We start from the raw sequence: 12,775 nt of genomic DNA on the forward strand, positions 1-12,775 counted from the left end.
TGTAAGGGCTGATTGATATATGTATCCGCCTATGAAATCATCATCATAATGAAGATAATGAACATATAAATTACCCACAAGTTTCCTGGTGCTCCTTGGTAATGCCCCCCTCCTGCCTTTCTTTCAAAACAACACTTATCTTTCTGTCACTATAAATCAGTTTGCATTTTATAGAGTTTTATATAAACAGAATCATGCAGTATGTACTTTTTGTCTGGATTATTTCACTAAACACAATTATTTTGAGATTCATCTGTCTTGTTACATGTATCAGTAGTTCATTCTTTTATTTCATTGCTCAGTATTATTCCATTATATGGATATAAACAATTTGGTTATCCATTCACTTGTTGATGGACATTTGGGTCGTTTCCAGTTTGAGGGCTATTACAGATAAAGCTGCTATGAACATACATGTATGCATCTTTGCATGCATATATATTTCCTTTATTCCTGGATAAATGTCTAGACATGGAATGGATGAATTAGACAGTAAGTGTGCATTTAACTGTTTTAGTTCCTTTTTAAGCTTTTTTTAAAAAAACTTTATTTTTTAGAATAATTTTAGATTTACAGAAAAATTGTAAAGATAGCATCTTATTCTGTTCAGCTGCTATGAATTTCATAGACTGGGTGGGTTAAACAACAAATATTTATTTCTCACAGTTCTAGAGATTGGGAAGTCCAAAATCAAGGCACCAGCAGACTCAATGGCCGATGTGAGCTCACTTCCTGGTTGATAGATGGCCATTTTCTTACTGTACCCTCACATGTCCTCACATGGCAAAAGAGGCCAGAGAGTTCTCTGGAGTCTCTTTTATAGGGCCACTAATCCCATGCATTAGAGCACCTTTCTCATGACCTAATCACCTCCCCAGAGCCTCACCTTCTAATACCATCCCATTAGGGAGTTAGTTAGGATTTCAACAAATGAACTGGGGGAGGGGGGATAAACATTCATTCCATGGCAGATAGTATAGAAAGTTCCTACATACCCCAGTACCCAGTTTTTCTTGTTATTAACATCTTAAGTTACTATGGTACATTTGTTACAATTAAAGAACCAAAATTGATACGTTATTATTAACTAAAGGCAATACTTCATTCAAATGGCCTTAGTTTTTACTTACTGTCTTTTTTTTTTCTCCAGGATTATCTAACTTTTTAAGAATCTTCCAAACTATACTCCAAAGTGGTTATACCATTTTACAAAAGAAAAGTTAGGCCATGCTGCTGCTGTATTAGGTGCCAAATGAGTCACCCAGATATTAAAGCGCTATAGGAAGTCAAACTTTCAGGATTTGCAAAACATCATTGTTTATTGGATTCTGTTAGATCCTCTTTCTCTACCATCTGCAACCCTTCCAGTAACAAAGGGTGCCTACCTATATTTTTGCAGGGGAGGAAAGTAACATAGAATTTGTTTTGAAAATTTCACAAAACCTTACTAGCTAACTGGAGACACTTTCAGAGAAGTACAAACAAAAAGGCAGGAATTCCTGGCCAACAGAAACATATAGTCGGCCATTTTGTAATATTAATTGTATGATCTATGATCTATTTGGGAGCTTGTGTGGGTGTGAGAATTCATTCAGGCTATGACCATTTATGCTAACACAGGAGTTAATTACTAGATTCTGTTTTCTAGCTTCCAAAAGCAATGTCCTTGAAACAAGATTTTTACACAGTATGGTGGATTGGAACAAATCTGGTAGTTTCATCGAAAAAAAAGTTGCTAATCATACCATTAGTTCAATCAAGAAAAGATCTGCATTCTTTCATAGCCCACATATATTCTCCAAAGGGAACCGTTCTGACAGCAGAATGCTGGAGATGTGAAGTAGAGGATTCCTCTCAAAAGCTTTTCTGGAAACAAAATTTCCTTCTGAAAGCATAGCTCTCCCAAAGGGTATTGTATTTACTTCATATTTTAATTGAATCACAGCTCTTGTGTTGTGCACATATGTCAGAAGTGCACTGCCCAGTAGATCTAAGAAGTGGGGATGTAAATTAATTGCTCTTAAGAAGTTAACTTATGGAGAAGCTGCTGCAGAGGCAATGGATCTGGCAAGACGACTGACCATGCTGCCTAGGTTCTCCATTTCCTGGGCAGCAGCTTGATCCTAGAAGTATGTGTTGTACTTTTTATCTCTTAGTATTGCCCCAGAGGAATAGAAGACTTTGAAGAAAAAAATCTGCCTAAGGGAAAAGCTTGGATATTTACCAAAGGCTTGATGAAATAATGCCGCTCAGACTATAGTCAGTGCAACCTCTGTATTCAGCAGTTCTCTTGCAGTTTGACTAGCAGATTTGATCGAATCCTGACCAGGGTTTTGGAGTTCTTATTTGTTTGTTCTCTGGGTTACCTTGACCACCATAGTTCCTTGTATCTCCTTACTTGCAACCTGCTGCCGAAGAACTCAAACTCCACTCTGGGCATACAGATTCTCCTTTATCTCCCTTTAGGCAGAAATTGGCATAATCCTACCAAAGTCCATGATGTTTCTAAGAGACTGAGCCCTAAGGAAATTTGAACCCAAATGTAGCATCCAATCACAACTGCCAGCCTATCCCATACAACTGCATCACAACGTTTCCACTGACTCCAAAAGATGTCATCTGTGGGGATGTTAAGGGAATTTTGCATGTGCAGTAGCATAAGCTACAGTTGTGCAAATCTGGTTATTTTTATCTACCATTTTAAAGTCCTTGCAACAAGCTGCTCTCTACAAGCTCTACCATGTCTATTCAGAGAAGTCAAATTATTATTTGGAGGAGACCCAGTGGAAACTATCATTAGGAGAGGACTTCCTAATTTCTGTCCCTCTGTTTAAACTTAATGCGAACGGCTTGCAAAGTGGGATAAGAGAGTTCATGAACAGTAGTCTTTGGGTATAAGCATCTAGCAAGACCAACCCAGTTCCACACCTTTACAGACCTTCCTTTTAATTAATCTTAACAGAGGCTTGAGAATTTTTTTTAAAAATTACAGTGAGGTACATATTCCACAGTGTTAATAAAAAATGCCAGAGAAACTGAACCAATCCTATTAAACAAGAAATAATAGTCCTTAAGCTTCCCTGCAGGGTTGTGAATTGCATCTGATAGTCGATGGAGACTGCATGAATTTCAGTGCAATTGCTTTGCCCCAATGGAGAGTAATTTTTGATTATAAATCTCACTTTACAAATCTCCCCATCAATAGCTAATGTTTTTCCCCCAGGCAATACCATAAAGCAAGCTTACCAAATCTTGTATAATTCTTGACCTGAAAAACATATTCAATTTATCTTAAGGCTTTTCAGACAAGCTTCTTAAAATGCAAATAATTTAATTTACTTTCAATTCCTAAAAGGCTACAAGTTGCATATGGGCTTTGTTCGCTTGTAAGTTTCGTTTTTTTCACTCCTGCTTCTACCATTTTCCAGCCTTCTGTTTCCATCCCTTTACCTTAACATACCTTTCTTGAGTGTGTGAAATGCTCTTAACAAAGAAGGGAATGTGATACAGGTATAAAAAGATTTTATTCTTAAAATAGGGTGAGTCTATGTTAAAGATCCGAAATAACCTATTAATATCTCACCAATTTAAACAAATAATATGGAGCTGGGAATATTAATTTTTCCCCAGGCAGCCCAAGGCAAAATGATGAGCTCTGTCTTGGCAACTTCCCACCATGCTTTTTCAGTGCCTTGAAACACCCAGCCTGCTCTGGCTGCCCCAAAATTGAGCTAAAAACATAACAAAACAATCCCCCAACACACACATCATCTCTTCTTTTCTCCCACTCTCAGGTCATCCCACTGGAAGGAGGAATATTGATTGATCACTTTGCCTTGACTTGAATAATTTTCAAAACTCATCATATGTATATTTAAGTGTAGATTTTGTAAGTCATAAGGAGGCTTCAATGGAAGAGTAAACTTCATAAGCAGCATAGTTTTACCTAAGGGCAGCTTTAATGACCATTTATCTGAAGGATGATTTTTGGAGGAGTGGTGACTCTACTACCCACAGTTCCACTTCCACAGTGGGTCTTAGCCTTGACGTATGCATGAAATATTTAAAGCCTACCTAAGACATATTTGTTATCTCTCTTCATTTACTGAGCAGATTATAGATGCCTAGTCTCAAATATGGTGTTTTCTATTGTAAGCTGCTCGAGACAAGAAACTATAGTTAGTAAATAATAATAATAATAATTCCTCCATGTTTCTATGCTACACAGTACATTGCAGAAACATTTTGATATCCTAAATTACATTGGATTTTTATGATAACCATCTGAGATAAATCATATCAGTTTATTTTACAGATAAAAAAATCTGAGGTTTAGTGACTGAGGAAGAGCTGTCCTTGGGCAGTTGATTCACAGTTCCAGTGGAGCTACGTTGACTTTATCAGAACACAGCTAGCAAGAATCATCACTTCTCAGAATGATCTGTTGTAGTCCACATTTAGGATATAAAGAGTCAAAACCTGCCCGGGACTGAAAGAGTAAAAAATCAGTTGGGACTGAGAATAAGCAGCCCAGCTATTAATCAGGCTGGGAGGACAGACAGATAAAACCAGCCGCAAAGTTAACAGAAAATACTGTTTCTTCCAAGGTCATGCAGCAGTTGTATAATGCCATAATGACCCCCACCTCTTTGGAGTGACTACTGCTTTCTTACCAGTGATGCCCAGACCTGCTTTGCTATTTTCATATTACTGGGAATACCCAATTAGTAAACCATCTCCACCTCATGACAGTACACAATTCCTACTCAATCCTCCCCCCATACCACCAACTGCCTCAGAAGTTGCAATCAATCCAGAACTTATTTCTGCTTCTTTAGACCATCCTCAGAATCTTTAGTGGGAACCCAAATGTTACAAAAGATGCTTTCTTCTTCTCTTCAATCAAGAAACAATCCACAGTTCCTCTGGAGCGTTCCTTCCACAGTGTATTCAGTCAACAAATCTGATTGTGCCAGCCTACGGGCTTGATCCTGGTCTTTGACTAATTAATAAGGCTTTAACAGGAATTTTTTAAAAAGCAAATGACACTAAAATAAAGATTTTGTTTCCTTAAGAGGGTTTTTAAAAACTATCTCCTATTATTGATGTTCTCAATCATTATTCCTGGATAATGATTACTCATACTCAGAATGAAGACCCAGAGACTTGCAAGATACCTAGTCATCAAAGGAGGACTCAATTTGGTTTAAGGGACTATTTACAGTCAATGGAAACTGGAACAGCACATACAACTCAACATCAAAGAAACAAAGAACCCAATTAAAAATGAGCAGAAGACCTGAATAGACATTCTTCCAAAGAGGAAATGCAGAAGGCCAACAGGCACATGAAAAGATGCTAAACATCGCTAATCATCAGGGAAATGCAAATCAAAACCACAATGAGAGATCACCTCACACCTGTCAGAATGGTTCTCATCAAAAAGAACACAAATGACAAATGTTGGAGAGGATGTGGAGAAAAGGGAACCCTAGTACACTGTTGGTGGGATTGTAAATTGGTGCAGCCACTGTGGAAAACAGTATGGAAGTTCCTCAAAAAACTAAAAATAGAACTACCATATGTTCCAAGAGTTACAAGCTTTTATTTTATTTCATTTTATGTATTTATTTTTTATTTTGGGGGGAATCCAATCTCTTTCCTCTATTTCATTTTTGATTTTTAAAAAATTCCATCTTTATTGAAGTATGATTGACAAATAAAAATTGTATATATTTAAGGTATACAATGTGATGTTTTGGTATATGTATACATTGTGAAATGATTACCACAATCAACTAATTAACATATCCATCACCACACAGTTATCATTTTTGTGTGTGTATGGTGAAAACACTTGAGATTTACTCTCCTCTCAAATTTCAAGGATACAGTACAGTATTGTTAACTATAGTCACCATGCTGTACATTAGGTTTCCAGAACTTATTCATCTTACAACTGAAAGTTTGTACTCTTTGACCAGCAGTTCCCCAGTTCATCTACCAACCAGCGTCTCCCTATTTCTTCCACCCTCCAGCTCCTGGTAACCACCATTCTGTCACTATTAGTTTGGCTTGTCTAGAGTTCATATATAAGTAATATTATACAGTATTTTTCAGTATTTTTCACTCTCTGTCTGACTTATTTGACTTAGCATAGTATTCTCCAGGTTCCCCTATGTGGTCATAAATTGCAAGATTTTCTTTTCTTTTCTTTTTTTTTGAGACTGAATAATATTTCATTGTACACATAAACCACATATTCTTTTTCCATTCATCTACTGATGGACACAAGTTGTTTCCACATCTTGCCTATTATGAATAATGCTAAATTGAGCATGAGAGTACAAATATCTTTCTGAGATCTTGATTTCATTTCCTTTGATATATACCCAGAAGTGGGATTGCTGGATCATATGGTAGTTCCATTTTTAGTTTTTGGAGGAATCTCTGTACTCTTTTCCACAATGGCTGCACCAAGTTACATTCCCACGATTAGTATACAGTGTTCCCTTTTCTCCACATTCTTGCCAACAATTCTTATCTTTTGTCTTCCTAGTAACAGCCATTCTAACAGATTTGAGATGATATCATATTGTGATTTTGATTTGCATATCCCTGATGACAGTGAAGTTGAGTACCTTTTCATATACCTGTTGGCCATTTGTATGCCTTCTTTAGAGAAATGTCTGTTCAGGTCCTTAGCCCATTTTATTTTTCATCAAGTTATTTGTTTGATTTTGTTTTTATATTCAGTTGTAAAAGTTCCTTATATATTTTGGATATTAACCCGTTATCAGATACATGGTTTGCAAATATTTTCTCCCATTCTGCAGGTTACATTTTCACTCTCATTTTATTTTATTGAGGTATAATTGACATTTACCATTATATTAGTTAAGCTCACATAGCTAACATAATTAACTTTTTTTAATGTGGTGAGAATGCTTAAGATCTAATCTCAGCAACGTTCACGTATACAATACACGTTACTAACTATAGTCACCATGCTGTATATTAGATCCTCAGAACTTCTTATAACTGCTTTTATTGCTATTATTATTTTAAACAAACTGTTACCTGTTAGATCAGTTATGAATAGGAAAAATAAAATATTTCATCTTTATTTATTCCTTCTCTAACACTCTTCCTTTCATTATGTAGATCCAAATTTCTGACCTATATCATTTTCATTTTCTCTTAAGAGGTTCTTTTAACATTTCTTGCAAGACAGGTCTACTGACAACAAATTCCCTCAGTTTTTATTTGTCTTAAAAAGTCTTTATTTTTCCTTCACATTTGAAGGATAAATGGATACAGTATTCTAGGTTGGTAGTAATTTTCTTTCAACACTTTCAATATTTCACTCCACTCTCTTCTTGCTTACATAGTTTCTAAAGAGAAGTCTGATGTATTTCTTATTCTTATTCCTCTATAGGTAAGTTTTTTCCTCTGAATTCTTTCAAGATTTTCTCTCATTTTTTCACTTTATACAGTTAGAATATGATGCATCAAGGTGTAGCTTTTCCAATATTCACTCTGCTTGGTATTCTCAGAACTTCTGCATCTGTGGTCTGGTATCTTTGGAAAAGTCTCAGTTATTATTACTTCAAATATTTATATTGTTCCTTTCTCTTTCTTCTTTTGGTATTTAGATTACATGTATGTTACGCCTTTTGTAGTTATACCTCAGGTGTTCAATGTTTTGTTCCTTTTTTGCCATGCTCTTTTCTCTTTGTGTTTCAATTTAGGAGGTTTCTGTTGATTGTCTTCAGGATCACTGATTCTTTGGCCACGTCCAGTCTGTTAATGGCCCATGAAAGCCACTCTTTATTTCTATTACAGTGTTTTGATTTCTAGCATTTCCTTTTGAGCCTTTCTTAGAATTTCCATCTCTCTGGTTATACTACCAAGCTATTGATTTATGTTGTTCACTTTTTCCATTTGAGCCTTTAACATATTAATAATGGTTATTTTATATTCCCATTCTGATAATTCTCTGCCATACCTGAATATGGTTCTGATGCTTGCATTGTCTTTTCAGACTTTTTTCTTTTTAACATGCCTTATCATTTTTTGATTGAAAGCCAGATGTGATGTATCAGATAAAAGGAACTGAAGTAAATAAGTCTTTATTGTGAGATTTTATGTTTATGTGGCTAGGAGTTAGGCTGTGTTTACTGTTTTCTGTAGTCGTAGGTGTAAGAGGCTAAAATTTCCTATAATGTACTTGTTTATGTCTCCACTGTTTCTTTCAGTTTTCCTAGAGACTGCTTCTTAAATAGGGTCTGAGCTTTGCAGTTTTTTCAGCTGAAAACCTTTGTAATCATACAGGAGCTTGATTGGTGTGGTGGTAAGTATCCTATAATCCTATGGTAAAGTCTTAGTCTTTCAATGAACCTGTACCTTCAGGCTGTGACCTTTACAAGTATTCCTCAGCTTTCCTCCTTTTCTTAGATGAGACAGGAAGGCTTGAGGAGGCTGGAGTTGGATATTTCTCTTCCCTCCAGTTTCGGTAAAACCCAAGTAATTTAGGTTCTGCTAAAGAGTTTCACTTGAGGGCGTGCCTTTGTTAAGAAGAAAGAGTGCTCTGGGCTCATTTCAAGATAGTTGCTTTTCCCCTTCCCCTGCCAAAAGCATAAAGGATTCTCTGATCTTCACCCTGAAACTCTGGTCAGGCTCTTGGAAGCAAAACTCATGAAAGTACGGGGCACCCCTAAGATTAGATCCCATGGAGTTTTTTAAATTTTTTTTAACTCTCAATCTAGTCCATATTGGGCCTACAGTGACTCATCAATTACATTTTAAGTGTTTTTATTCATACTGATTCCTGCTCCTGGGTTTCTGCTCCCAGTACACTGTGATTCTCAGTATTTGTCTAGCTATCTCAAATTTAGGGGGCAGGAGTTTGCCCTGTGACCTCAATTCTCTGAGGGATCTATGAAAAGTTGTTGACTTTCATTTTGTTTGCTTTTTCTCTTGTAAGGATGAGAGTGACAACTTCCAAACATTTTCTAGTATTACTTTTTAGTAATAGGTCTTAACAATAAAACTTTTGAAACTAGTGATTTCTGTCACCTGAATTTAGTATTTTTTATTTTGCCAGTGTTCACTGTTGCCTATAACTTGCCTTCAATATTAATCCTTGGAATGAGATACTTCTGAAGTTATTTGAAGTATATCCCAAGACCCCCTTATTTGTATCCTCCATTCCAAAACCAGTCCCTTCAGTGTCTCTCTTTCAAACATTCTGCAAAAACCTGTTCCTATCTTCCCTCCTAGAAAATGCTTCCTTCTTCCTTTTGTTTAGGCAGAGTCTTCTCAAGGCTTCTCCAGCTAATTTAGTAAATAATAATCTCTCCCTTTTTTGAAATTCCATTGTAAGAATGACTGTACCATCCTGTTTTACCTCATTCCGCCTATAATTTTTTCAGCTGTGTAGATTTTGTCTCCTTGTTTAAATTTTAATGCTTACTGGGAGCAGGCACCTGGTCTTTTAGTGCTTATACTTCTCTTACACCAAATATCTATCCCAGAGCTAGGCACTCAGGGGAATGACAAAGAATAATTGATAGATTGTTACATATCAGTATTTGCTAGGAAATTGTGACTGCTCTGCAGAATGATTTATAGACATAAACGCCAATTTGCTCTTTAATTCCAAAAAAGCAGGTCTCCTCTAGATATTCAAGAGCTGATAATTAAGACACCTCATATATATTAATAGATGGATGAAGGATCATTTTTCAAATCCTCTCTCCAGATTCTTTCTGCAGTCTGTGAAGAGCTGTTTTTGGAAACTGCATTAGAAATGAAGAGGGAAAGGCTTTGTCTGGAGGGACAGGATCAGCTTTCTGCCTTATGCCTGGCAAAGGCTGTGGCTGCCCTACATGTGAAGCTTTAAATCAAACTTAATTTGCAGTGCTTAGGCAGCTTCTGGCCTAAAGGGGGTTATCCCATAGCAGGTCACACAGAACTAAAAGAATTGTGTATAGTGTGATATACACATAGCAGGGGGAAAATAGAGTAAAATTCAACATAAACCATTAGGACAGTAAATTCCCATTTTTCCTTGTTTAGGTATATGTTGGGAGAGGAGAAAGAGAGGAAAACTGCAAGTTCAGCCAGGAAGAAAAAAATGAATAGACTACCAGTAAAATATGGTTAAGAAAATTATTATACTAAAGAGACTTACTCAAGTTACAAATACCAGTATTGTCAACTCTCTGATATGTATATTATTGGAAGGTAACAGAAATAGGGTTAATTTTAAAAGCATCTCTATTTGGGATATAATCTGGGTTTAGGATTTCAGTACGGGAGAGTCTCAGATTCTAAGAACTCCCTTCCCACCAACCCAACTTTAAGCCTTTCCTTCTCTTAAAGGGGAGCCAGAAGAGATTAATCCAAACCAAACTGAAATATCAATAAGTATAAATACAAATATGTTTCAAGGAGCCAAAATTTATAAACAGTTCACCTTTGGATAATGTAATGTTGGTGTTTAATAACATTCATTTGCATTTGCATATGTCATTTAATCTTGAAATCATTTTACCCCCACAACAAAGTTAAGTATGGTAGGTATTTTTCCCAACTTAAAGATGAGTTATATTAAGGTGCCATTGAGTTAATTACTTTGTAAGAATCCAGCTTGAGCTTGTAAGTGGGAGGCCCATATTTATAACCTAGTTTTCTCTGAGTACAGTTGTCTTTTCCAACTTTATGCTAAATGCCAGTAAATCTGAATGTTCTTCTCCACCTTCATAACCAGGTGTCAAAAAGGAGATGAGAATTACTTTAAATGTCCCAAATGTTCCATCTTGCAAATTCATGTATTTAACAACCTCACCCCAGAACTTAACAGCAGGCTTTCCACTATTTAGACTCACAATTTGCTCTTTCTTTGGTCAAAACCAGGAGATAGAAAGTAAAAGTAGGCAGTGTACCTACTTTCACCTCACCCAGGAGGCAGCTGGCCATTGGCAAGAATATAACTCTCCAGAGGAACAAGAGGCACACTCCTCAGGAAAGGTTCCTGGCAACTCAGCTCCTCTGTGAAGAACAACTGTTACTGGCCATTCAAGACCCTTTGCAACTTCACTTGAGAATGCAAAAGGCAGCACTATGAGAAAATGTCACATAGGGCAGTTCCTCCTAGGGGCATGGGAGGGTGTGGAGGGAAGGAGAAAGACAAATGGCGAGCAATGTCGGGAGAAAGCAGGGCCATGGTAGGTCATTGGAGGATTAGGGATATATACCTGCATTGGACAGAAGGCAGGAGAAAGTAGAGAACAGGCTTCTCACCAATATTTGGGGATAAAAGGCCACTAAACACCCTTCGTTTACTTCTCATAAGGCAGTCATTTTCAAGGCCCATTTCTTTACCATCTTACCCCCTGTTGTCAAAACTCTAGCCTCTGACATAAACTCTACATTTCTACAGACATTTTTCCCTTCATGCCGTGTTGCAAAAATCCAATTTGTTTCCATAGGCTCAGCTTAGAATATGGAGTCCAACGTCTCCTCCTGTTTGCCACACAAATCATATTGGCTTCATTTATCAAAGCCTAGTGGCATGATAATATTTCTCTTTGCTGAGTGAATTCCTCACTTTTTTCCTTTTCCATCTGATCTTTGCGTTGAGTCACTTTTTGTGTTTTCTTTTTCAAGTTTCCGCACATACACCCTGTCAGGACTCTCCAGCCCACTGGAGACCTTAGTAAGCTACGTAACCATCTTTAGTCCTTGCATGGCTGGGCTCCCCCCAAATGAAACCAATTCAGCCAAGAATACTTTCCTTTATTTCAGGCTCCTCAAAGAGCATCTTGGAGAAAAGGAAGTTGAGTTGGCACTCATCTTTGATTCAGTGGTGGAGGCTGACCTGGCAAATTATACCTGCCATGTGGAAAACCGAAATGGACGAAAACATGCAAGTGTTCTGCTGCGTAAAAAGGGTATTTTTTTTAATAACCGTTACTATAGTTTGTTTACCTACCAAGTAACTATTGAAGTTAGGTATGTTTCCTGGCCTGATTTTATCATTTAGTATAAATGTCTATTAAATATTTTGTCTTTTTAAGGAAATATCTCTCTCTTGCTGTGGATATTAGCATAAAATTCCTATGATCTTCCATACCATTAGGAAGTGGATAAATGAAATGAAATGTTGTTATTTGTTAAATCCAGTGAGATGAAATATACCTTGGTTATAAGTGTTACATAAAATTTGATAGGCATTGATATTCAACATTTTCTCTATATTTCACTTCATCCTATATTGCTTAAATTAAATACTAGGGGTTTTACTATTGGATGAGAAACAAAATCACTTCTTTATTCCCTGACTAAAATATAAATAAAATAGTATTTTATCATAGATAGTATCATATAATTTTTACAATTATTATAATAAAGATCATGAACAATATTTCATGATATGACCTGGTGTTGAAGGCCTTCAGCAGGTGCATATATTTTTAAATACTTTGGCATTTATGTATATCCCTCTCTAGAGTTGATTCCATATGGGGTGGAAATTGTACACAATGAGGAAAGAAAAGAAACTATAAATTTACAAATAAAAGAGATAAAAGCAGACATAGGAACAGCAATCCCAGCTGCTGGAGCAACTTCTGAGATTGGCTCTTACCCTGAAACAACTCCTAATTACTGCAAAAGGCTAAATACTTTCTGTATGTGTGCATCTGGCAAAGGTTTTGTAAATGTAACAGAACAAATGTTCTCAATCAGTGTTCTTTTTGTCTAGGCTATA

At 36.5% G+C, this 12,775-nt stretch overlaps 1 protein-coding gene across 1 annotated transcript in view; it reads left to right on the forward strand.

Moving 5' to 3' along the window:
• IL1RAPL2 (interleukin 1 receptor accessory protein like 2) overlaps positions 1-12,775 on the forward strand; it is a 516,387-nt gene that overhangs the window by 477,248 nt on the left and 26,364 nt on the right. The window contains exon 7 of the mRNA XM_068532662.1: positions 11,812-11,957. Within this exon, the coding sequence (XP_068388763.1) occupies positions 11,812-11,957 (146 nt within the window). The remainder of the gene's footprint in view (positions 1-11,811; positions 11,958-12,775) is intronic.

This window comes from Eschrichtius robustus, chromosome X (genome assembly GCF_028021215.1).
Source record: "Eschrichtius robustus isolate mEscRob2 chromosome X, mEscRob2.pri, whole genome shotgun sequence".
NCBI classification, from domain to species: Eukaryota; Metazoa; Chordata; class Mammalia; order Artiodactyla; family Eschrichtiidae; genus Eschrichtius; species Eschrichtius robustus.